At 40.6% G+C, this 27,345-nt stretch overlaps 1 protein-coding gene across 1 annotated transcript; it reads left to right on the forward strand.

The window, feature by feature from the left end:
- FAM180A (family with sequence similarity 180 member A) lies at positions 1 to 26,825 on the forward strand. The gene is made up of 4 exons (XM_062570017.1): positions 1 to 39; positions 153 to 229; positions 22,834 to 22,934; positions 23,948 to 26,825. Exons 2-4 carry the CDS (start codon positions 154 to 156, stop codon positions 24,287 to 24,289), a joined length of 519 nt encoding a protein of 172 aa, XP_062426001.1. The 5' UTR covers positions 1 to 39; position 153; the 3' UTR covers positions 24,290 to 26,825.
- Positions 26,826 to 27,345: the final 520 nt, after the last annotated feature.

Genomic DNA, 27,345 nt, shown 5'->3' on the forward strand with positions numbered 1-27,345 from the left:
TTGGTTTGGGAGAGGAGCTGTACTCAGAAGAACAGACAGGTTCCTCTTTCAAAGGGGGAGGGGAAGAGGAAAAGTCATTTATATTCCTGAAAAGAAGAGAGGTAGGAAATAACAGATAGTATATAGTTAGATATACTTATTTTAAAGAGAAGGATGCATTGGAAGACTTTGCTGCTGCTGCTGTTCTATTACAGTGTTCATGCCACTATGACCTACAAATGGAGCAGAGGTAAGATTTAAACGTGAAAACCTATTTAGGGAAAAACTTTGAGTATATAGAATTGGACAGAAACTATATTTCATTATACTTTAATTTGACCCTCCCAAATATGAAATTCTTTTTTTCTATTAAACATGTGCTTAATTAAATAATTGTATAGACAAATAGAAAATATATGTGCATAAATGCATAAAAATAAAATTATAATATCAATATATAGGAAAAAATCCTAAGAATCAAAACTCTATTTTCTCACTTTTTCCTTTCTCATTCCCTCTTTTTTTTTCTCTTTGTTAATAAAAATTCCAGGTCATGAAATCTCAAAGTAAAACTCTTTGCCTGTCACAGGTGGCATGATTTTCTGTTCCACCAGGCAGATATCTGTTAATTGTAAATATGACAATAGTTAAAGTGTGCAAGGTGCCTAACAATGCCCAAGAATCTACCCTGCTGGACTTGCACACGCCGCATAGAGAAAGCTACTAGGTAATTATCAGTTTTCAGCTGCCAATATGACAATATGTGGTGGTGATATATTTGTATTTGAGTGGGTAGCATCAACCCATGAAAAAGTTTGGGCTATTGGATTGCATAGGAGATGCTTGCTTAAAAGCTAGTGATGATATCTTTTCCCTTTTCTTTTCTTTATTCTATCCTCTAGTATTTGGCACAGGTTCTGTAGCTGCTGGGTAGAGCTTCTGGAAATGGAGAAAGGAAACCTCCCAAAAGATTTCTTTGGGACTAATACAGAAATTCACAGAGTTTCAAAGGAACTGGAGTCTGCTAAATCATCTTCCACACACACACAGGCTCACATTTCTTACTCATTATGGCTAGTTCCATTCAAATTTGTGCTTTAGATTTTGTTTGGATTTTGTGAGGGGAGGTAATGACTGAATGGAGTTATGCTGCGGCTGTAATAAAGTTTAATTGTTCTTTATAGTTAGTGGGGGCTTGCTGACAGGGTACTGACCTGAGATGCAGAACAGCAGGCTCTTTTGCTAGTTTTTCCACCAGCTGCTTGGATGATACTGGATAAGTCACTATACCTGCACATGCTTTATTTTTTGGTGACTATATAATAAGAGTAGTGGCACTAATCACTGTTGTAAAACCCTTCAGTTCTGTAGATAGGAACTTGTCTTCCAGTGATGATACCTAAAAAGGGGAGGAAATCATAACTATATCTGTATGTCTGATACAAATCGTACCTTTTGGGAGAATGAGGACACTTTATAGATAAAGTGGAGAAAACAGAAAGGGTTCTATTTTCATGAAATTATGACCTATTTATTTAAGGATGTTCTTTGTTTTTCCTAAGTTACTCATTTTAATTAAACAACAACACAACCCTAAAAGAAATTCATGTAATTATTAAGGTCCAATTTTAATCACCATGAACATTTAAAGGGAAAATCAGAACTTTATTCTTCCCTTTGAGATAATAAATTATTTTAAAAATAGAAACTCTAAAGCTTGTTTTAGCAGACTTAGAGGGAGGAGGAGATTCATTCCCTGTTGTGATAAGCAATTCAGTTTCCACAAACATTATGCAGAGAGATTTGCTGAGGAAAGAGCAGAACTTCCTCTCCACAGCTACTTGGACTCTTCAGCTGCTGTCTTAGATGCATGACTCCTCCAGCAATAGTTACTTCAGAGTACCTCCGCTCCCCTGAAATACCCATGTGCCAGCCCAACCAACCTCATCCTATTCTGCAGCATTTACAGGGCAAACCCTCCATTCTCACTTATGAATTGCTTAGAAACCCAGTAGGAAATTTGAGTTCTGAGGCCCAACATGCTGTTCTGCACACTCAGAGCTCTTCAAGCAAGGGACTTGTGGCTGCATTACAACTCAGCCCATTAAGTCTTATCCAAGTCTTGACCTGAGTTTGGCACTGGAAGAGTAAGGACAAGTCAGCATCTGGTCTGATGGAAATGAAATATAAACCTCCATATCATCTTCATTTTAACTAGTAGTCCAGACTGTTTACAAAAAAAAAAAAAAAAAAAAAAAAAAAAAAAAGTAGGACAAAAGGGCCCATTTTAATTATCGACAATTGTGGTTTGTTTGTTTGTTTTTTAACTGTAGAAATGAACAGTGGACATTGGGTAAAACAGTCTAGATTTTCCCCTTTTCACTAGGGGGCCTCAGGATGGCCTTGACTGTCCAGTCCTTGTCACAAAGTATTTAAGCTTTTGCTAAGAATAAAGTCACACCTGAGGAAAGATGAACATGGACTTGCTGAATAGTGAGCGGGAACTCCAGTATGCCACCTCCTGTTACCTTTGTGAGCATCAGTAAATGGATAAAAAAAGTATTTCTAGCAGGAAAAAGAAATACTTCCCTTTTTACCCTTTCCTAATACACAACAGTTTGTGTTGAAAATGACAGGGATTCCTAATCTGCTTAGATCCAGCTGTGGTCATCAATCCAAATGTCATAGCTAAAGCTTGGGTCTTAGGAATAGACTTATTCAAAATAACACAGGAAAGATCTTGAGTGGTGGTGAAATTATTTTGTTTACCATCTCTGTTTTCCTCAAGCCTCCTGTGGCCTTAACTGCATGGTTTTATCTTCCTGGATTTTGTGAAACAAGTGCCTTTTGAGAAAATATAATGATGTTAGGTGTCTAATGAGTGGCATCTCCATGTGCCATGTTACAGGTGAGGTGATAGTTATTCTGAAAGGTCCAAACAGGAATTCCAGACCTTTATAGACATTTGTCCTGTAGAAAACAAGGGAAAAATACTATTCTTTACCACAAAATAAAAACAAACAATCACTGCTGTGGTAACGTGAACCAGTGTCACTGCTTGCCACTCAGTTGCTTTCATCAAGCTACTCTGATGAGCACTGGCTTGATGAAAAGTTAGCCTCAGATCCACATTCTAGGAATTGCTTGCTCCCTGTGCAGAAACACTAAAACAAGACTTGTTTAGTGCATTTCTTCTCTGCTGGCTGTAGTTTATTTGTTTTATGAGCTTCAATATTCTAATAAATGGTACACAGACAAGAGCATGCTTGTTATTTGGCTGCTTGGAGAGTGAATATGCAGTATGATTCCTTGTGGCTGCGGCTTCTTGGAAAGCAGAGAAGCAGATGAAATTGTATGTTCACCTGTCAGTGGGAGCTGGAGAAGGAGAGGATGAAAGGCACAAAAGGAGAAGGCAAAACTCTTCTCACCCAGCTGTGAGATAAGTAAGGAGGCAAAAGGTAATGTAGCCACTGTATTAGCACCACCAAGGATTCACACTTTGGGAATGGCTGTACTGGGCCTTTCAGTCCTCCAGTTTTACTGCAATCACATCTAGATCTATCTTGTCCACATACCTTACTTCGTACCTCTTTTCCAGTGCTCAGTGAAAGTCAAACTGTCATTCCATAATGTCAAGGGAGGATTTAATTTTCTTTAGAGCATCTCTGCAGAAGGAATTCCTTGGATGAATAGGATACTTATTCTCCTTGATTTCCCCACAGAAGCATGAACCTTAAGCATTTGCTCTAGTGTTGAGGAAACAGAGCTTGGGAATTTGCTGGAGCAGCTGCTACATGAGCCACAAACTCTGCAGGCTGTTGCTGTTCATAGGCTCAGCTGTAGAAAGCTGATAGCTCTCCAGTGTCAAGGGAAGGGACTATGGACAAGAGAGGAAGTCAGACTGGCTGATGCTGGAAAACCAGTCAATCATTTTATGAGAAACCAGTGTTTAAGATCTGCTATCTCTGATCATTTACTACATGCAGACTGCTGGTGTGGACAAAGGATGAGTTCCTTGGATGTTAGGATATGCACTGCACACCCTCATCTTTTTACATTATTTGTTTCTTTCCCAACTTATCACATATTGCACTGTTACACCCAGGCACTCTCTTCTTTAGCAACTTCTAGGCTTCACTGCTGACAGTATTGCTTACTTAACACTTTTGTTTTGGACCATGTGAGTGAAAGGAGTATGGTCTGAAGACAACATGTAATTACTTCACAAGTGGTCAAACATATACCCACAGCTGACCTCTAGGATACCAAGTCACAGTTCTGGCTTATCTAGGGCATGCTGAGATTTGCAAAGGTCTGACCCAAGAATGAAAACAAATTACACTAGCTGGACCTGGTACAAAAACTTTTTAAAATGCAACATCTATTTAACTTATTTTAATTTCCATAAAGTCATTGTTTTCCAAGTTGTAAAATATGTATTGAACATAAAACTATGAAAGATGTGAAATACTACAAAACAGAGTCAGCTCTGTCTATGCCTGGCTGTGTAAAACATGTTTCTTCTTATGGAGAAAATATAAAGTTTTCCTGCTCGCTGACTCCCACACAATCACTTGGAAAATTACCTCAGCTGCCCTAACTTCCCTGTTTATTGAATCCATTCCACTGGCATCACTGGAGCTGCACCAGCAAAACACTTGATCTGCTCTAGAGGTTGTTCCCATCTTCCTTGACTCTCTTGTGCGCTAGTTCTTGAGAATGCATGTTTGTAGGCTGAAGTCTCCTGGTTTGTAAGCTCATTTGTATGGTACAAATTACTATACTATGTATTACAACAGTACTTGTAAAGAGAAAGAAGCATTGCCTGAAATAGACAGGGATTGAACTCAGGGGTATTAATCTCAGGATGGCCTAAACAAGACAGCTTGTATGCCTATGCTTTCATTTCCTGAATTCCTTTTATAAAGAGCTGTATAAGAGAGGAGAATAAATGTACTTCCTAGACCTAGACAATAATCTCTTAAAAAACAAATTGCCCCCAAACTGTAAGAAGTAGGAAGGAAGGTTTAGAAAAAAATAATAGAACAAAGCAAATAGATTTGTTTTCAAACAAGTCTAGAAAAGAACTGAGAATTAATGAGCTAAGGAAGCAACCAGGATATCTCCATGGCACAACAGAGTGTAGTGCTGAGACGATGCAGCCAGTGCCAAGGCAAGCACAGAGCAGGTCCCAGGCTCTAGCTGAATTCCCAGGAGGGTGACAGTCACGTAAGCATGGTATAAGCCCAAGGGAATAAGTGCTGCCCCTCAGCAGGGCTGAGTTGGCCTGAAGCCACATGGACATGATCATACAGCTTCTGGTCTGCTACCTCTGCCCTGTGCTTCAATGAGTGGTATAGAAACGGCCGTCCTGCTGAATGTGGCAGATCCCTTGGGCATCAGCAGTGGTGGAAGTCTGAAACTATAAAGTTATTGCAGGAAGACTAGGGCAGCAACTGAAGAGAAACTTGAAAACAGATTAAATATTGGTACCTGTTAAAGCTGCTCACTGTCATAAAAGGTAGCTGGAATATCAATATCCTTGAATGCATAAAATAAATACCCAATATGGTAGGGCTGTGATTGTGGTCAAAATCCTTTCTAACATGTCCTGACTCCTCAAATGTGCTTTTAGGGGCATATTTAATCAACTTAATCTGAACAGAGTATGAACCATGAATCAAAATCCACAGTAGATAAGAAAGATATAAAAAGAATATTTTTAAAAAATCAAAGTTTGCTGTTTTAAAGGGGAATGGTGGTAAACTGTGACGGGAACAGAGTGGGGACAGACTGTAGAAGTTCTCTTGTTTCAGTTTAGATCACAGGTGGAAACTGTAAAAGCAGTCCTGCTGTCAGCAAGAAAGGATCTGAGAGATTCCGAAGCTCTTTTCACAACAGGAAGCAGCAACAAATGGCTAAAGCTAGGAGCCAGCATAGTCATAAATTAGTTGAAAGAATTAAAAATTAAAAGAAAGGGTCTAGATAATTTTCGTGAGAGCTGGGTAAGCAACATTAGAGAAAGGGGAAGACATGAGGTAAAACAGTTTTTGATATGCACTAGACTAGATAAAAGTGTGAACTGAAAGTCAATTCAGTAGATCCCAGTATCATGAGGACTGGTGATTCAGTAAGGTACTCCCTGTTAATCTGGGGTTGTTTCAAAAGCCTGCATACCATAATATCCTTTGTATTTGTCTTAGTCCCAAGCACTGAACTATCCTGGCATCCTGATCAGTTCACACAAGGATACTTATATCCCAACCAAATTCCAACTCAGAAGTACTTCCTGCCATTCAAATCTCTCCTTGCAGTTTCAAACTGAAATAGTTATCTTCACCTCAGCTTTAATAGCTGACTCACTGCTGTTAACGCATGCTGCTAAACCAGCATTCCCTTCACAAGAGAAGAGGTTCAGTTATGAATAAAATAACTCAAGTGCACATGTAAAGACTATAGAGCACTCTGAGTCCTCTCCTGATTGTCTCTTGCTTGACTGCTGCGTCTAGAGTCCTCACTTGTACCTGGCATTGTACAAACGCACACGGTTAAAAAAAAAAATCTTTCTCTAAAGAACTTTCAGTGTAATTAATGAAAGAAAATATTAACATTCCTTTTCATTGTGGGGCATGGAGTAATTAAGTCATTTGCCCCAGATCTTTTCAGGATGACTGCATATGCGTCATCTCGTATGTTCTGTTTCTAAAGTATAAAGTGCTTTTCTTGTTTTTCATAGGGTAGATCATGCCATATTTGGCAGGAGGGTAATGACTTCTCAGGCAGAATGAAATCCTGTCAGAGACACTGAACAGAATAATGTCACTGAAAGGAAAATCAGCAGCTCTTAACGGACATCTCTAGACTGCAGAAGCTCTGATTACTGAAATTGTGATGGGCAAGATGTAAATTGCTGAGGTACATCACAGGCCGGTGGAGCAATCAACTTTGCATGCAGTGCCAGTACTAAGGTTCATGGCAGGGCAGGACCCAAATGCTTGGCTGCAGCAGCAGAGGTGAATATTGGTGCTTGCCTGCATGGACAACCTACATCCACACTGAACAAGGGCTCCTGAAAACCGTGTACTATCCCTTTGCACAGGCCTATAGGAGGGAGCTGAGTCTACCTGAGACGCAAAGAAGCTAGCTGGATGTATAGACCCTGTGTGCAGGAAAACTGGGAGCCTCACACGCACCAGGTGTACAAGTGTCTTCTCCTGGATCTGAAATGTGCAAACCAGCTCTGCTTTTTGCTTAAACTTTGAAAGCACTGAAGCAAACTGGTGCCACTGAGGTTAACAGGAGTTTTGCCGCTCTCTTGAGTGAGGCCAGGATATGAGTTATTCCCTATAACTTAGCTTCCTGTAGTAAACCCGAGTGTCAAATCTTTCAGCCCAGACGTCTTATTTGTTGGTAAAACTGTTTTCCAGTAAGTGGCACCGGTGTGGGTGAAGTTCATGAGGGTCAGGTTTATAGATAGCTGATGATGGGAAGGAGAAGAGAAAATGTATCAGGGCATTTGAAAATGAAAGAAAAAGCAGTTATCCTTAACATCAAGTTGAGGATAAGCTGCAGATAATACTTTTCTGAGGAGACATACAGACAAAAGTCCCCAGGGGGCCAGGCATCTATGGTGTTTTCACTCCCAGCAGAGGGAAAGAAAGTAGATGAAGGGATCTTGTACGCTTTCATTAGGCCTGTGTCTCTTCTTACCCTGAAATCCTGTTTTATTCAGCTATTGTTATGGCAGCTTTATGGTATGTCCCCCAGAGCATACTTGCTCATTCAGAGACAGTAAGCTAACCTCAGTCAACATTACATGTCATGGGGCTAGCTTGTCTACTCAATGACTTAATCTTTAGCAAGTAGCTTTTTCTCTACTCTCTGAAGTTCTCATGGCTGCTGCAATAGTCTTGCTTTTCCTGCCTTGTGTTGGGGAGAGTTCTGTGCTAGACTCGAGACAAAGAAGAATGTCAGGAAGAAAGGCATGGAGTTAAATAAGATCCACTATTCCCAGTTTCCACAAGCATTCCTTTCTTCTGGTAAAAGCATATGTGGGGCCTTTCCTGGCCTGGTTTGCCGATTACGCTTGGCAGCTCACAGTTACCCTGAGATCAGCACACATTCCACTCGTCCTTTGGAAATTCCTCCCTGGCCACAGCGAACCAGCTCACTCGCCAGGAACCGAACTCCAAACTCAATGAGTCTCTCTCAGCACAGGAGGAGCCAGGTAGGTAGCTCAAAAAAATGTTGCTGAGAAAGAGAAAAATAAGTTCTTCAAATTTCAGAGGTTATTTGGGAGGAAATGGGGCACTGGAAAGGCAATTCTGTGCCCCCTTGTTGCAGTATCAGGTTGGAGACGCAAATGCACAAGGTCTTCTGTGATGCCTGCGCTACCCTCACTGCTTGTATTGTGTTGAGGGAGCAGAATTAGATTAGATTTGGCTAGCTGTGAAAAGAGTAAACTGCACCAAACTGGATGTGGAAATCTGTTGAGAGCTAAAACATCAGGATTTCATTGTTTCCATCCATTTGGCAGGTGCTGGCATGCCCCAAATGGAGCTGATACTTCCAGTCGCTTCTCTGTCTTGAAAACAATACAATCTTTTCAATCTGGCAGTGCTAATTTGAGCCATAGAGAGGGAAACAAGAGAGGCGAAGGTAAAAGTCAGGGATGCTAAGAAAAAATAGAGGAAAAGCTGGAGGCAAAGATGGCAAACAAAAGCAAGTAGAATGAATGAGGGGAAAAGAGGAAAAGGAAAGTTGAGTGACAGAGATGAAATATGATTAATATGGATGGGAAAGATAAAAGCACACATACGCTTAAGATTAGGGTAGCATTCCTCCCCTTGTTAGTGTGCTATGCCTCCCCATCTGAACCTGCTGTTCAGATGTCCATCTGTTAAAGCTGGCCTTCATCCTAGCCATCTGTTTCTGGCTGCATTTCTCTGGAACTGTCAGTGTCAATTCCCACCTATTTCTCATGAAAGCAGGACTCTCTTTTGCTTCATATTTCCACCAGCCTCTCAACACATCAGGATATTGATATACACTAATCTTGGCAATTCACCAATGGTCTCCGTGTAAAGTTATTTCCACTGAATCAGAAATTGTCCAGAGTTCTGCTCATCTCTTTTCTTGCTTCCCTATGACTTCTCAAACTTACGCTGGTATGCAAAAAGAATCTTTCCATTCCCTAGGAAACAGCCCTTTTTTTTTTTTTTTTTTCCACTGAAGTTGCAAGAAAGTAGCACTTTTGCATTGCTATGGGACTACAGTATTCCCCATTAATACCAATCATCCTTTCCTACTATCATCAGTCAATCATCAGTCACTGTAGCAGTGCCACAACTGCATGAGTCTCTGTTTTTCCCCAGTTCAGTCCAAGGAGGGGATGGATTAAGTTGTGCAAACCTTCAGTTTTCTCCCTGTTTTTGTAATGCTCATGGCCATGACATTACATTCCTGTTTATGCCTGACTTTGAAGAGACACAAAGTAATTGTTTCTTGAATTTTGTTTATTTATTAAATACAGATTTTATGTCTGAGAAAACTGTTTCTGTCTTAACCCCCCCTTCTAAAATAAACGGTATTTAATGCATGCTTCATTTTTATTTGCTGATATTGTTCATGACTTGGCAGTGAACAGACTCTATTTCCAGTTAAAAACTACTTGAAGATACTGTACCTAATATGGTACAGTATGTTTTACGTGAAACCATTCATTTATCACAGTTACAGTAATTTCTTTTATTATTATTATTATTATTATTATTATTATTATTATTATTATTATTATTTTGGATTGCCATGCCAACTTGGCAGAAAGTTCTGGAAGGCAATAAGTCCAATGATGATAAAAATGTATATACAGTTTGTTTATCTCTTTCTGCCATCAGGGATAGGTTTTTAATAAACAAAGCTGAAAGGGACTAGCTTAGTTTGCTTTCTACTTAGCTTAGCAAGTCTAAAGCACATCTGAGTCCTTACAAAGATGCAAAAGGATAGATTTTTCCCCACTCAGGTGCCCTATAAAGGAATTAGATACGAGTAGTGCTTAGGCTCAAACCACCACAGACAGTAGGTGACTCTCAGGTTGAAGCTTCCAGCAGAAAAAAAAAAAAAAAAAAAAAAAGAAGATAACATGCGCCTGCTTTCACACTTTCACATAGGCTGTCTGAGAGAATCCAGGGTGAAATAAACACTCAATACAGTGTCTGAGCTCGGCTCAGAGGGTCCCTGTTATGATGAAGGAATCACAGCCACCAGCAAGTCTTCTGCCCATCGTCAAGACCAATGAACAGCCAAAACCTGCTTACAGGCCCAGGTTGGCTGCTCTTGCCTGCCTTTTCTAATCCTCCTGCCTTCTCAAGCAAAATCCCTCTCTCTCCCCCTGTGCCCATGTCTCCGTAAGACCAGCCTTGCTGCGCAGGGGAAGGCAGCAGCTCCTTCACTGAGGTCTGTCAGTGCAACATGAGGTGAAAGGACAGACTCTTCTGGGGACACAAGGAGCACAAATGGCCACTGAGAGGGACATTTTGGTGTTTATGAATGGGCCTGGAGCAATGAGCCAGTCACAAGCTGGCAATCACATGGGCCAGGGCTTGTCTTGTCCTGGTGTATTTTTCACCTTCACTGCAGGGAAATGCTGTGGGCTCCAAATTTTGAAGAAGTCAGTCTTTAGAGAAGTTGTCTAGTAAATAACTAACATTTATGGATATCCTAAGAAATTATATATATATACATATATATATATATATGTAACCCCAAAAATTTCCTTAGAAATACTCTCCTTTTCTAGCCAGAAATTGGTTTTAGGCAGTAGGCTGCTAGAAGTTTGCTAGGAATTTCTGGGTGCCCTTCAGACCCTGAATCACTAGTTGCATGTGTCACAGACCATCAGTCCAGCATGCACCCTTTTATCCTTTATCCTTTTAAGCCCTATTCTTGTATGATAGTCACAGACAGCATGGTCCAGCAGAGATGAGGTCCAAAGCCAAATGATGCATACATACACATCCCCTAAGTGAAAATACAGGAAGCATTGTCAGTATGAATAACTCAGTCTCTACTGCCACAAATTTGTCAGTGAGGTAAATGCAACCCACTGGACATGTTTGTCAAATGCCCTCTTCTCCTCTCCTTTCTATTCACACCATCAAAATGGATGTATGTATCATGTCCGGCTGGCTTTTCTCTCCGATCCATGATGACCTATGCTTTTCACTCCTGACTGAGTTCATAGGGCCAAAGAAGATGGAAACCATCACAGAAACAAATACACCTCCCCTAACACCTCTGCATATGAATACTGTTGAACTTCAGGTTCGATTTCAGCACCCACTGAAAACCTGCTGTGCCTGATGGACTAGAAAAGAGTTAGCTCTTCTAAGCACAATTCAACTGGGAGCAGCTATTTGGATATATTCCATTTTACTTCTCTGTTGTCAAACCCCAGTACATTTCCTTATGGGTACTTTTGTTGACAAAATACTACATACATTATTTAAAAGTAAGAAGTTATAGATCATCTTCTGAATGACCTTTTCACAAAAAGCTACAGCACTCAGGCCAGCATCTTTCTGTAATCCTTTGCATCTGAGAAGCTCAGCCACGACAAACTAGTTCCATTTCTGCTTCACACTCATTATCTGTGTGATACTGAGGTCAAAATGAGGGTAAGTAGCCCCTACCTCATTCTGTGGTCACACTAATTGTCAATCTACTCCTAAATATGGTCAGTGGTACAGCTAGGTGATCTCTGTCTACTTTGCTGGAAGATCACCTTTACCATCAAGCTGAGAGAGAAGTGACATGCAAATTTGTCACACCACGAGGTCTAGTTTTTGCAAATAATATTTTTCTAGGTGCAAGAAAACAGATGCCATATTGACCTAAAGATTTTTCATTACTAGCCTATAATGACAGCCTGGTGAGTGTGTATATACCGGCAAAACCTTGTCTAAGTAAGCATATTTCACTATAAAAAGTGAAAGGTGTTCAAATCTGTTAGAACAAAGCCCAAATTCAGGAAAACATAGGTTTCTTTTACAGTGTGAGTATCACAGCAACTTATCTAAGGTGCTGCTGCACCGTCATAATGGCATCCTCAGTCCCCACACACGAAGGGGTTAAATTGAAAAATAAAATGCCAGCTGCTTTCAGTCAGCTACATGCCAAAGGTTTTCACTGGAAATGAGGCCTAACTCCCTTTCTCTAAATTCAATTTTCCTAAGTTTAGGAAATGATATCATTAGCATTTTTTCCCTAAACATTTACTTAAGCTGTTTTTCTGGAAGCTGAAATCCATTTTACAATCTCAGCTCAAAAGACTCCAAGAGAGGTGACTGTTTGGAAAGAAAGAACTGTGCTGAACCAAACACACTAGGATGAACTGGCAGAGTCCTTCTGGGCTGCAAGCCGTTGTGAGATGTTATCCACAGAGGATGGGAACCACAGCAACGAAAGATGTTGGGTCTTGCATTTCCATCAATGTCAGTAGCAATTGTCAACATTTCACACTTTTCAGGTTCTGTCCTTAGGAAACAAAATATTCGAGTTATATTGTTGACTGAAAATTTTTGAGAAGCCTGAATCTAACCACCTTCTTTCCCCTCTGATCCTGAGCCTACATTTCACAGCAAGCGGATCTCTCTCTGGCAGTCTGCAGAGCAGCATCATGGGGCTGGTCAGGTCATTCGAGGACCTCGTCCACACTATACAACTGAATTTAGCCGTTTGCAATATTCAAAATTCTGGCAGGGCATTCTGTATTTAATGGTGAATCCGGTCATACATCAGTCTCAGTTTTACTTCAGCAGATTGTGAAACCTGAAAGATCTAGGAATATTCAAATTTTAAGAGTGTATGCAATATCAAAGAATAGTGGGAAAAGAACCTTGTAAAATGGAAATCCCATATGTGTGTATGGAGCACAGAGAGGCAGCTGTAAAAATAATTCACCTTATGTTTAACCTCCAGGCAGCTTTGCAAGATTTCTAGCCATATCACAAAGATTGATGAAATTCCTTTGGCCCACAATTACATCTACCTACATCGAAATCCGCCAGTTAAATTTAGTGGACAATTATGTTTTAGTTATGTTAATTTATTAATAACATTTTCATGCAAATGTAGAACCTAACACAATGGGGCCTGTCATTCACTCTGTTTTGACAAAAACTTGGCAGAATAGACATTTTCTTATGGTGATCTTCCTCACCACCACAGGAAGGAGAGAGTGGATCCTTTGTCTTTTACCCAGGGATACAATACGATTTTCTCCTCAGCTGACCAAATAGCTGTACGAATTCAGTTCAGAAATATATCAGAATCCACCTTCAGTTTTTAGTTACTCTCTCAGACTTCTTGCCTTAATCTTCACTTCTTGGAAATATACAATGCTTTGAAAAGACATTGCTTCCAGAAATAATTCATTTCCTCACAAAAAGTACTCAGTATCTCCTTTGCTTTTTGATTATTGGACAAGGCTGATTTATATATTTTCTTCATCCAGCACATCTTCATGTCATTAAGAAAATGAGCAGCAGGTGCACCAACATTTGGAACTCACTGAACAGCTGGAAATGCAGCTGGAGTTTCCTTATTTCTGAAGAGCAAGTGAAATCTCAGAGCAGAGGAAGCAGGGGAGTGGGACTTGTGTATTCTCCTCCTACCAATTTATTTGAATTTGGATAGAGATTTGGAAGGAAGGATGTTTTTGGTCCATCCTAAGCTGAGCAGGAAAAATGAACAATATAGTATTTATCTCTCCTCAGCTTTGAGCTGCAGGTGTTCATATCTAATTAGTTAAAGGAATAGTTTGTCGTTTCTCATGTGTACAGCTATATATGGCTAAGCAGTTCATACACAATTGAAATAATGTATGGTTTGTTATCAGTTCAATAACAGTTCCTAGATCTACTGGCAAACCCTTTACTTTATTTGCTAGCTGAAACTATTCACAAAAGCCTTAAGCAAATAACATCAGGGCTCCCATCATTTCTTCTGTTTTTCGTGATCTCAGCTAATAACTCCACAATCTTAGTGGGACGGTTCCCACAGGATAATTTACCACAGGACAATTCAATCAGCAGTAGTGAGAATATTCCATTATTTCTCATAATCTGCAGGTTTTTTGGCCACAGATTTAAAGTTAGAAAACCCGTACGTCTTTCAGTTTGGTCCCCTACATAAAATTTCATTCAGTGTCCCTTTGAACAGATCCACTGTGTTTCTCTGATGCATATCTTCTGAAAAGGCACATAGGCTGAACTGGATGATGTCAAGTGATGGAAATCCTGTCACTCCCCCAGGTGAAAATGCAGGGTAATTTCAAAGAGAGCCTCTAAATCTACATACTATATGGTTTATGCATATGGTGTTGTTCCTATTCTCTTGAAGCTTGTCAACAACAACAGTACGTTTTTGCACTGAAGAATGTGAAATACCATTTGGAATTTATAAAAGAAAATCCATACTGTTCGCTGCTAGGTCTGTGGTTCAGACTTGACCTTTGATTTATTTCTCAGCATTCAGTCTTAGAATAAATTTTAGATATTCTTCACACCAGTTGAATTTATTCTGTTAGAAGTTCAAGGGGTGCAAACAAAAAATGGAAAGAAATGATTGGCAATGAGGGGTATCTACAGTATATGCTCACCTTTAGCTTCAGCAGGAACCACAGCTGTTCAGGTAGCCATTTGCAGAAGTGAGACCGTGCACCTGGTGGTTAGGTCAAAGGATCTGTTACCATGAGAAACGGCTCCAGCTTTTTCCTAACCAGGGCTGCAACCCATCATTATGTCATCCAAGAACTGGAATCATCACCAAATATCCTAAGAGTAGCTGTACCACATTTGCACAGAAGTTGTTCGTATGGAGGAAGGCTACTGGCATAGTAACTGTAGTGGGGAATGAGGCAGCTGAAATCTACCATGATTTTTTGGTTTGTTTTTTCCCTTCATTCATGGCCAGTCGATCTCTGGCTTGGCTCACCATACGGTCACACAAAGCAGGGTCAGAGCAAAGGGAAGGATGGAAAGCATGACTGGGGGGCAGGTGTGGGACTGCCCCTTGCAGCTGCAGCTCTGCTTCAACTTCAGCAAATTCCTAGCTACATAGTCACCTTTGTCTGCCAGCAAAGCAAGGAAGCCTGTATGAAAAAGAAAGCACAAGGAAATGTAAAAAGATCCTTCTCTCTACTCCATGCTTTTCCTCTGTACTTGCTGTCTCAGCCCTGTATAAACATACACCTGAGAACTGGTGTACGGCTCAAGACCATCCCTTTCTACTCCCCAAGGGGGAGATATTTGCTGCTTGCAACTGAATGAGAGCTCTGTGGTGTTAATAAAAAAAGGACAGAGAACTGGAAGAACAGAGTGATTTAGAAGGTTTCCCTTTCAGAGGAGCAATAGCGGGATGCATACAGCTCTCTGAGCTGCTGCAGCTCTGCCCTTTTCCTGTGTAGCTCTGATTTCCATTGTTCTTTCTCCAATGCTCATCAGACTCACCTCCTAGTTCTGCTTTGCTGGTCCTTCCTATCAGCTTGGTGGTGAACCTGTACCAAGACACCAACACCCAGCTTCATTTCTTCCTGCCCTCCTCCCTTCTCTGCTTATTCCTGGGAATAAAAATGGAAGGAGATTGGATCATTATTATATCCCTTCATTTGCTTGTTTGTAAGAAATATTTTCAGATGTATTTAATTATTTTAAGATAGCTTTGTGTCTTCCAGTGTTAAGAGCTCTCAGAGAGAGTTTTCACGAGCAATATGACACAGATAGGGAAGGTAGCACTGAAGGCAGGGATCTAAAGTGTTGGTTCAGTTCTCACCTCTATGTGAAATTTCCTGTGTTATTAAAATTGCTTAGTACCTCTGTGTTAGATTTGAGGAATAGGATTGCTATTTCCTTTCATTATTGCTGCACTTTTCTCATATAATGACCACTATAGCCTATCTAAAGTTCCTGGTAATATGGCATTAAGTTAAAGGACAGCAATATATTTCACTTCTCCTTCTCTTCAGTTTCTCTGTGTTTTTTTTTCTTTCCATATCTGATGCAGCAACTTTACTTCAGCATGTTAAAGCCCTCTCTTGGTAGTCTAAAGTTTTCTGTGAGCATAAATAATTCCAGGTAGGGTTCCCCTCTTTATGGCCAAAGAAGAATAAATAACATAGCACACTTTTCTCCAAACTGGGATGAGGTAAAAATGTTGCATGATGGAAATTTCATGTGACTAATAAATTCTGAGATCATTTTAGTCAGTTGATGCTAATCATATCTTCCCAAACCATTTTATTTAACTATTCTTTTTATGACTAAAGAAGAAACAAGTTCCTATTCTCACTTCTAGCCATCAGTCAAAATAAAGAGAGATCATTTCCACTCTTAATTTTACATTTAGAAGCTCATGTATCAAAGATATGGGGCTAAAAGTAGAAAGAGGCAAATTCTCTTGGTAGCAGATTTTAAAAATGTGCTAGTTCATGTTGCTTTGTAATTAAAATGTCTTTTCCATCTCATTGCTATGTTCTCTTAAAAAGCATTGGGATTTCATCTCCTAGTAATAGAGATTTTAATGTATTAAAGCTGAAATGCACAAGGCTTTGCATAGCATTTGTTGTCATGGGAGCTACTTCCATGAGTAGCTACAGCTCAGTATAAAGGTTGCAGAAGCTAGCCTATAACAATGTGATGTTTCTTTTCCTTGTCCTTCTAGATTTTCATGCATGCTTTCCTTATTTCTATCCCTCTCATTCTTCCTCCAGCTTTCCTTCCTTTCCATTTCTTTTGTGCTATGGTAAAGTGTTCAGTGCTTTCAAATATAGCAGTTTTGTTACTGTAGGCAAAGCCTCAGGAAATAAAAAGAAGCTATGGCTGAAGGCACTCCATTTCAGTGCCTCTGGCAAAGTTCACACCTGGACACGACAGTGGTTGCAACACAGAAGAGTATAAACACTTTGCATGACTACTGGTCCTCCATCTCTCTGGGTACAAGGCAAGTGCAGGACAAAAAGGAAGAAGGGCGGGATTACTATGCATAAACTTTCTCACTCCCTGTTAACACTATACTCTATATGGATTGTGTTACGCCTGCACTGCCCAACATACACTTCTAGGCCAACACCACTCTGCAGGAAGCGGTGCCACAGATACAAAGCAGGTAGTTTTTCAGGGCAGCTAAATTTTAGTGAGTGTAGGACCGGTAAGGACAGGTATTTCACAGTGAGCTGGAGGCAGTAAATTCAGGAATGTGAGTTGTTACTCTAGCAATGGAGCAGCTCAGCAAAAAGATCCACTGAAATGTCCTCTGGCAAAAATAAAGCTCTTTACAAATAATATATTCCTGGTCTGATGATGATAGAAAATTCTCATAAGTAAGGCAATCAAATGGGATATATGAAACAAAAAAACTTTCTCAGGGGTATGCTAGCTCTGAAACTCACATCCTCCTCTCTTCTGCAGTGCATGGTCAGAGAGAAACATAGGGTCTAAGGCCAGAAAAACCCCTCACCTAAGCTAGTAAAGAAAATTCTCTTGTGAATTTTTCTGGCATTTACCCAAAGATCCAACAGCAACAATCACCTTTGGGAACTGCCTGATAGCCTCCTCCACCAAATAGGCTCAACCAGCCTAGATCAGTCATGGTTCTTACGGGGCATTATAATGGCTGCTATATTTGCCTATACAATCACTTAATGGGCAGCGTTCTGTTCGTCTGCTTTGGCAAGTGCTTGACTTCATCTGGAATAAAAAAGGTACTGTTAATAAGAAAATGTAGTAACAGGTTATCAGTTAGTGTCTTCTCTTGACAGGATCATTGAGGTGTGCTGAGATCCATTTATTGCAAATCCTAGGTAGTTAGAGGGAGAAATTTCATGACACCAGAAAAATTTGCAGCTCACTAGTGAAATGAACATATACTCCAAACTGATTAAAAGCAAGTGTAAAAGGAGTCTGTGTCTGGCCTAGGAGTCAGGGTTTTTGATTTTCGAAGAAGATGGCTTAAAAAAAGGCAGAAGATGGCCATGGAATTTTGTTATTGGTTTTTCTAGCCATGTAGTTTTGAGCCCAGGGAAAAATTCTTAGAGTTCTCTAAAACACTTAGAGTAAAATTCAGATCCTCTATTCCTATGGGTTTGTTATAGGACAGAACAAAAAAAATAGTCAATGTGTTTATAAAAAATGTTTTACAAGTTATCATGTCTTCATGAACAGTAAGCTATGAAGTTTTACATTTTCATTTCCTCTCACGTAGAAGGCAGCATGCATATTCCTTTCCAGCCATACAAATACACTCACAGCAGTGAGCATCTGCTTTTATTCTCTGCTTTAGTACTAAAATAAAGCCAGTAGGAAAAAATTGTTCTTATTATAATTTAGGATGCATTAACTTCCTTCTATTGAGGTTTAGGAGTCCTAACTTCAAAAGCTTTGGGGAAGAAAGGGAAACTTTTGCTGTGGAAGACTGAGCTAGACATACTACTGAGCCCACAGCTGCTTCTTACTACTATGGGGTGATTGTGAGCTTGCTGTAGAAAGACAGTTATAGTGGTTTGAGAGGATATGGTTTTGCAGAGCCCTATGAATCCCAGCTACACCTATGGCAAGTATGCAAAGAAGTTTACCGAACGGGAACTGCTGCTGCCTGCACAACAATTCTCTGCTTCATAGTCTCAGAAATAAGAGGCTTGTCCCAAAAAGCCAGTAAGATCTAAAGAAACAATTTTCACTAGTTTCTTCAGAGTCAGGTCATAATCTAAGGCAGTGACACAGCTGGCAGCCTGCAGACTGAATCTGTTTCATAGGACAGCTCCAGCTGGCCCACTGCCTTTTCCCTGTCCCAAAAGGCAAAAGTCCTTTGCTCTGCTAGCAGGGAGTCAGGAGTTTATATCTATAAGTCACTCGAGCTCCTCTGTCCTTCCTGTCCTTCATAACAGGGGTCCCACTGAAGTCATGAGACAGCCTTTTTCCATGGCCCTGAAGTGAAACAAAACAATATTTACTGAGTCATGGTTGCAGTTAAATCAAGTTTCTGTCCTGAAGCCTCAGGAAGTCGTTGTCACATTCTGATGGCAGAAGTACATACTTTGAAGTGATGGTCAGCACAGGACCTGATTCATGCTCTTGGCTTGATACCTTACCATAGGAGAAGAAGGAAAGGGCATTGATGATACACAAATAATTCAGTACTTCTGCAGCTATGCCTGTATTTACTTATTGAGCAAGCAAATTGCAGTCAGCAATTGGGAATTATGCGTCAAGAGCAGAAGCATGGACTGGAAAGCAAAACCAAACATCCATCCCCTCACCAGTGAAACTATACGGAAAATCAGCAAGAGCATGACAGACACTTATCATGTGGCTAACGAGGTCCAGAAAATTCTGACTCAGTTCTTCAGAAAGATTAAAATAGCTTTCAAATAAAGCTATTGCCAGCTTCAGAGCTGACATTACATTTAAACAATAAAGCAATTTCTAAGCTGTTTTGAGCTAAATAGTTAGAAGGTCTAAATAGTTAGAAGCAAGCCAAAGTTGGCAAAGGCTACTACAGCTTTTGTTTAAAAAACAACTGGATAGTCCTGAAAGAGAACCAGAAAGGAGTCAGTAGAGGTTTGTGAAAGTGGCCAGGCTCTAGCAGGGAGCAATCCAGCAGTGAGGGAGATAGCTGTATCTTTTATTGTATTTTGAGGGGCACTGATATAAAATGTGGAGCAGAAAGATCTGATCACTGTGACAAATAAGAATTGAACTCAGAAAGAGTGTCTGAGTAGAGTTTGTAAGAGCCGCAACAAAGTTGCATATGTTTTGGGAACAAGATAATGAGTTCAGGGAGTCAGTGCTGGCCTGGTCCCTACAGAGGATGATATGATGATACGCTTCTGACATGCACACAAAGCTCTTTCTCACAATATAGCAACTTGTCTCTTTGAATTCCTTAACCTAATCCCTGCCAACCTGGTAAAAGCTGGACAAGAAAACCCAGCTGCCCTCCAGAGCTGTCACCTGTGATTCAGCGAATGGGTCAGTACTAAGTCAATACTATAACATTCAGGGAAGGAGAAATCCTTTGGTGAGGGTTTTCTGGACAAGCGGTCCAGAAAACTGAATCAGCTGAATCTGAAAACTTCTAGCTCAGCTCAATGGTAGTAATCTACACCTGACCAAAAACCTAAGAGTGATCGGTGTGATGGCAATAAGCATGACAGAAGTGGTGCAAGACACCACAGACACCCTTTCCATGGCTTAGGGAAGTTTTGCGAGATAAACCATCTGTATATGTTTAGGTACTCTGCACCCTGGGGCTGTTTCTATTGAAAGGGCATCTAAAAGAGATAAAAATGAATCATCATCATTACAAACTGGATTTCTGCCAGCTTCTTAGTAATTAGAGCTTTAATTGCCCAGTAATAAAAATTTAAATTACTCAGCAATTAGTGCTTGAATTTTCAAGTGCTACACATGCCCTCAATTGCATTTCCAACTACCAAGAGCAAAAAATGGAATAGCTCCAGCATGCCTCAGCAAAGCTCTGAGCAAGAGGGATGAACTCTAGTGAAGGAGCAGTAACACAAAACAGAAATGGCCTCTGCTTGCTGGTGACCTGCCATGTTTGTTGGATTGAAACCAGGCTGCAGCAAAGCTGAGTATATCTGAGCAGACAGATGATAGGAAGGTCACTAGAAAGACTGAGGGCGTGAGACAGGGCATGCTGAGAAATGCCTGTCCCTTTCTTTGATCAGCTCATCCCTCTGGTGGTCCCATGAGCAGCTATTACCTAGGGGCAAATGGACAAGATCTGACTTAACATCGTCATTGATGGTGTGAAGCTAAGCACTCTCAAAGAGAGCCTAGAGGTGACTTGTGACCTTTCCAAACTCACCACCTCCTTAGCTTGGCCAAGATGATCAGATCAGATCAGGCATCAAGCTGGAGAAAAGCTACAGCAGAAAGCAAGTCCTTTTCAACACCTCAGGCGCTTTACTTGATGAATTCAGTCCTTAAGAGTCCTTCAGACTCTTAGTCACATACCCTGCAAATACTGTTCCATTATTTAAACAATAATTAATTTAAAATCATACGAATCCAACATGAAAAAACCAGCTTTGTAGGTGTCATACCAAAATGCCAGGCACCCATCACTGAAGTACCCATTTGCAGTTAGTAGTATCCAGTTCTAGTATGTATATTGCAATTTAACAAACTATTCTACCTATATTATGTTCCCTAATTAATTCAAGGCCAAAATACCCTTTGCTGGGTCAAGCATGAATTATTTTATACCTGATATTATTACAATTAATTTTCCTTATGCCAAATAGTAAAGATCCTAATTAACTAAATCTCTTGGGGCCTGGTTTCCTTCTTTTTACATAACTAGAGGTTAAATATCATTAACAAGTCAAACTTTATTAAAGTCAACAGTTGGCAGTGGCCCAGGAAACAGGACTACATTGAAGCAACAAAGTCTAGAAGGAACTATTTGTTTGTTATCTGCTTGGGTAAACAAAGATAAAAATTTTCTGAGGAACTGTGTGGTCAGGGAGCACAAAATTTGTGCATACCTGACAGAGAGACTTTTAAATGACCTTCAGGTTTTCTACAGGTAATATGAAAAATCTATCACAAGAACTTCAGAAAACCAAAACAAAATTGAACCATTCAGGAATATTTCATGGAAAACCAATCTGGTAGATAAAGCATAGCATGATTTTTTTTTCAGACATTCAGAAATAACCTACATGTTCAATTAAATGTTACTCATAAGCATAGAATTCTAAGGTTTTTCCTCTTTTCAGACTAGTTTCCAATATTTTGCAATGTTGAACAATAATTAAAGTGGAGAAGAGAAAATGTACCAACAATTGCATAGGCACATTTTTTAAGAAGTTCCTGTTCCCAGGCATTAGGGTGGAAAAAAAGTCCGACTCCAACTAGTTCATATACACATCCAGTTCATATACACATAAGGTCAAACAAAACAGTTTTCTTCTCTGCTCCAAAAGGAATTTAAACCTCCTAAGGAGTAATTATAGTAGTTCAAAGCATTTAGATGATCTGTTATGCATCATCAGATGTGTTCTATACTCCTGACTGTGGAGGCCCATGAGTACCACAAATACTCTACATTGCTGAGGTAGCAGTGAAAAATATCTGACCACAGTAGACTGAGCAATATTTAGCTATGAGACTGTGTAGCATTTAAGTCATGGTAGACTGGGATTCACCTCAGTTTAGCTGTCTGGCCTAAGCTGGTCACAGATTCACTCGATGTCATTGAAGAGGCATAGGCATCCCCTAAGAGTGAGTCACTCTTTCCAGATCTATATGACCAGGTTAGGTGAGGTGATCTACTCTCTGGAGGAGAGGTCTCTCTATCAGCTAATGAGATCAACTTTTAAACAGCTGTAATTAGGAGAAATGTAGGGTCTTAGAAGTGTAACAATAGCAGAATGGCCTGAAGAACACAGGCTGTATGTAGGGTCAGTACTGGTTTCCCTCGCAGATTTTCTTCCCTGGTCCTGAGTCAGGAGTAAAATGTGCATGTCAGGCTCTCTTGTTATTGCAGCTATAATTATTATTCGTTACACTGCGGCTGCACCTCAGAGTCCCAGGCCTGGATTATAGCCTTACTGTGTGCTATGTAGGTACAGGGCAAACAGCTGATCTCTATCCCTAGCAGATTACTATCAAAGCAGTCCATGTAGTCCATTTTATGTACAAGGAGAAGTCATGTTTTACAGTAAGTTTTTACAGCAGGCAGTTATTTCATTGAGTTACTACTGAAAAGTCCTTCCTGTTTTCAGTGCTGGCCACACTACGAAACTTCTCTTTTCACATTATTGTTTTCCAGCTATGCTCTTCCCAGCTGCTCAGCGACTGAAGAGGTCCTCAGCCACATTTCTTAACCCAGTGCTACAAAACTCACTGGAAGACGTGGTCCTGCTTTATGAGGTTCAGTATATGGAAGCAAATGGTACCTCCAGTCCTAACCAAGACCAGGGTTACTGTCTATATTGGGGTTGTCCATTATCTCTTTCCCACTTAGTCTCTTTCATACTTATCCCAGCCATAAACCCATTGCTAAAGACTGGGCATATATATGCCAAACTCACCTCTTTCAGCTCATAAAGCAGGCAGCAGCCTGGCACACTTCGCGTGTGAGCTCCAGCTGATCGACAGGCAAAGTGAAAACTAAAGCCAATGGCTTTGCATTGGAAATAACTTCCTTTCAGAACAATTATGTATTAATAATATAATGCATTTAGTTTGATCTGAATTGCAGTCCCAAATGAATTGACCAAACTATCAAAGCCACCAATATCAGTCATTGCAAAGTAATTTCTAGGACATGATAGTTTCACTTCAAAATGATTCAGGTCCCTACTTCCATACCAGCAAGTGTATTGCACAGTCTGGAACAGTTTCACATTACTAGCTGAGAAAAGGTGGCCTGTCTGAAGAAGGTACCTGGGCCAAATATGTCTATTCCCCACTTTGAGGAGACTGGTATTGGATGTCCAAGCAGGAAATGTCAGCTGGGAAGCCAAAAGCCATCTAGCCTGTGCTCTCACACAGAGCAAGGCCACTGCTGCTGTTCCTGAGGGGTGAAGGATGGGGTGGGGAATGGCCTTTCCCAACTATGCTGCTATCTCTGGTCTTTCTACTCACCACATAGCAACAAAAGCTATTGCTGCCTGTTTTGGACAACAGAAGCATACTTGCTCTTCCCTCTTCCTCCCCCACCCATACCCTGTCTCTGATTTTCCCATGTAGGTGACACAAAACTGAGTGCAACATTTATGTAGAGACTTTCTGCTGTGCCCCACATCTAGTTAGCGCTATGAGAGGTTTGCCTATTTTTGACCTAAAGCAAAAACCTAAGAACATGTTGTGAATTCACATTTAATCTGCCCAAACTCTCTTGGAGAAGATAAATAGCTTTCTGTGTTCTGATTTTGTACCAGTTTCTTTTAGCTGAGCTTGACATTGACAAAAGTCAGAGAATCTCCATCAAAGATGAGGAGCTGGCTTCACTGAGGAAGGCTGCTGAATTTGACACCATCTGCAATGAGGTTATCCCAAAGAGCATCACAGAGGTCCGCAGGCTGAGTAGCAGACTGTCCACCTACCCGAGGGTCCTCAAGAAAGAAGACTTTGAAAGGACAGTACTGACTATGGTCTACACAGCCTACAGGGCTGCTCAGTCCCAGGGGCACCAGAAGGACACTTGGGCTGAATCTTTTGTTAATCTTTACAAGGCCCTGAAGCATGACTTGATGTTCCCATACAACAAAGAGCCATCATAGTGGAAGACTTAATATACCACCAACTCAGCCGTCTCTTCTGGTTGATAACATGTGTAACACGTCCACCACTTTATTCTGCAAATAGTTTAATAGCCTGCTTAGTGAAAGATTATTTGTTTTCTAGCTCCCCCTCGTGGAATCCACTTTATAGATACATGTTAAAAGGGGAAAAAATTATCTTCAGTCTCTAGAATTCATTTATGAACTGGCTAGGAAGTATGTTCTGTGACAGGGAGAAGAAGGGTGTCTGCATACACCCTTCTTATATATGTATGCACCATATAGATATGCCTTTATTTCATCCCGTGGAATTCCTATAAACACATACATAAGTATATGATGCTGGTATTCCCATATTGATATGTATGTGCTGGAGAATTCTACTTTCCTAGCTGAGAAAAAAAGGTGTCCAGGGGTGTCCAATAAGAGATCGTTATAAACAGTTGAAGAGGCCCTCTGTAAAAGAAAGAGGAGCCATAACTGTCGGTGCTCAGAAATCATGGGAAACATATTCATTCCAAATATTCTTGAAAATAAGTAGTCTGACTCATTTCATAGTCATTTGGCTGAGCCAGTTTTTAATCACAATAACATTTGCAGAAGACAAAGGGCACTGTGAATACCAGCAGCAAACAATTCCCTGCTCCCCAGAAGAGTTCTACCAAACAGTATGTAACGATCCTCTCACTATTTGCACATGACTTTGCTTCTGCTCCTATTTCTTAAAAGGAAAATGGATTTGTCCTCTGTGGAGTCCAAGGCAAGACAAAGGCCCCATTTAATTTAACAATAACAAATTTTTCCTGGTTCTATCACTTGAACCATAGCTCATCTAAGACTGTTCTTCAGAATCCTCTGGAGGCAAGGGAAGAAAGTAAACTATGTCATACCTGGTGCTGAATTTTGCAATGTGGTTCATCTTTAATTGTAAATTGCACTGTGTATGTGTGTGTGTGTGTGTGTGTGTGCGTGTGCGCGCGTGCACCTGAGTGCAAGATGAATCCTAAATCATTCAGTCAGGGAGCAACCGTATCACACAGCTTGCTAGAAAAGGCCATTCACCAGTCCAATGGCAGAAACTGTCAATATGGGGGCAGAGAGGAAACTGCTAGTTCATAGCAAAAATTGCTTGTAGAAATAATGCAATAGATTATTATAAATTGTGAAAAAATCGTGGAAGATATGGCCTTAGTGAGCAGAAAAAGGAGATATGTGTTGTCTGACAAGTGACCAGCAATGGAAAAAACAAAATCTTCTAAAGCTAATCTCCTAATTTTTGTGAATGAGTTACATAAATGCTGTTTCTCATTTATGCCAGAGATGTTTTTACTTCCAGAGTGTGGGAAAGCAACTGAATATCTTTTTCTTCTTTTCATGCCAGTACTCTCTGTCTCTCTATTTACATAATATATTAAAGAGACAGACCCAAATCCAAAATCCCAGAGGCTCTAAAGGATGAGTGAGGACCCCAGCCCCGATTCTGAGCCACATTTGCCTCCTTCTGTATCACCTGGGCAAAATAAGCAGTAAAATCCCCCATGTTCCTGAACAGGGATGCTCCAAAGACTGGAGCTGGAATAGACGATCCGGCACCCCATGACTGCAGTAAAACCCAAGCAGTGCAAGAGCTCAGAGTGCTGGGCTTTGATGGTTGCCAATGGGCCTGCGGCAGCTTCCAGGGTAGGCTGGCAATGGCATAAGCAACTGGACAATACCTTTGTAAAAGAAAGTGAATCGTGTATGTCCCTAGCAGTTTCTGCGTGAGTATGCATGGGTGTAACGTGTTTACATGTATAGGTACGTATGTGCAGGTGCACATTTCTACGCAGAGAACTTCGATGGCCATCTTCAAAGTCTGGTTGACATATGACACAGCAAACTGCAAACCTCACCCACAGAGCTATGAGCAACAAATACCTCCATCTCCTCTGCCTGCATACACAGCTCTGCACCTACAAGGCAGTCTTGCACTGCTGCCTGTGTGTGCTTTGAGCCTTCAGCATGATCTGTTTGTGTTTTCCTCCCACACACCATGTTTTATTACAGGAACTCAGCAGGAGAAGAAACACCATTGAGCAGGTATCATCTCCCTTTCAGGCTTTGCTTCTTCAACTCCCTAAAGCACCTCTTGCTGAAGAGCCTGCAACCTGACCAGTTCATAAAACCGTTTACAGCCAGTGATTCCAAATCTGCAAGGATAACAGGAGAGAGCATGACAGCAAGTATTACAAGCGCTCACTGCCAAGAGAAATCACTTCCCAGCCACCCTCCTCACCCTACAGCAGAACTATCTAGCAGTCAGAGTTTATTCATCAGTACGTATCATAAGCCCCGTAGAAAAGAATTAGAGATAATTTTGAACATCCTATCATTCCCTATGGTACACTGTACCTCACAGATTGATAATTGAAACCTTTATTTCCTCTGCAGCAAATAAATTCTTCTTGAGTTTGTTTTCTTATTCCCATTACTATGTATAAAGTAAGAAAAGAGATTTATTTCTTGGTACTGTGCTTGGACTGCCCAGGTTAATTTAATGGAGAACTGTTAATGTAATAATAAAAACATTCTACAAAAAACTATTTGTTTTTTTTCCAGTGTATTGATTTCAGCAGCAGATTTGCTATTTAATGGCTTGCAACATGGATAATAGGATGTCTCAGTCTGTGAAACTATTTGTGGGATCAAGGGTACAGGAGAGAAGGGGGCACAATCCTTCCCTCTCCCGGAGAGGAGGAGGTAATACATAAGAATGAGAAAGTTTCCTTTCCCCAGAGAGCCAGAGTGTGAGGGAGTGCTCTGCCTTAGGGCATTTCTCTGTGCTTAGTGCAGCTTCCTCCCCCCAGAACTGCTCAAAATACAAAGGTAAGTCATCAGCTCCTAAAGGAGAGAGAGACAGATTGCTGGCTCTCCCTAGCTCCATTTGCCTTTCATTACCTCAAACAGAGGTAAAGTTTATAGACCGTGCTTCTCTCATGGGATATACAACCATTGCCTCTGAATGGTTTTTACCATGCAGATCATGCAAAAAGCTCTAACTAGACATTATTTTGTTC

The sequence above is a fragment of the Rhea pennata genome, chromosome 1 (genome assembly GCF_028389875.1).
Source record: "Rhea pennata isolate bPtePen1 chromosome 1, bPtePen1.pri, whole genome shotgun sequence".
Lineage (NCBI taxonomy): Eukaryota > Metazoa > Chordata > Aves > Rheiformes > Rheidae > Rhea > Rhea pennata.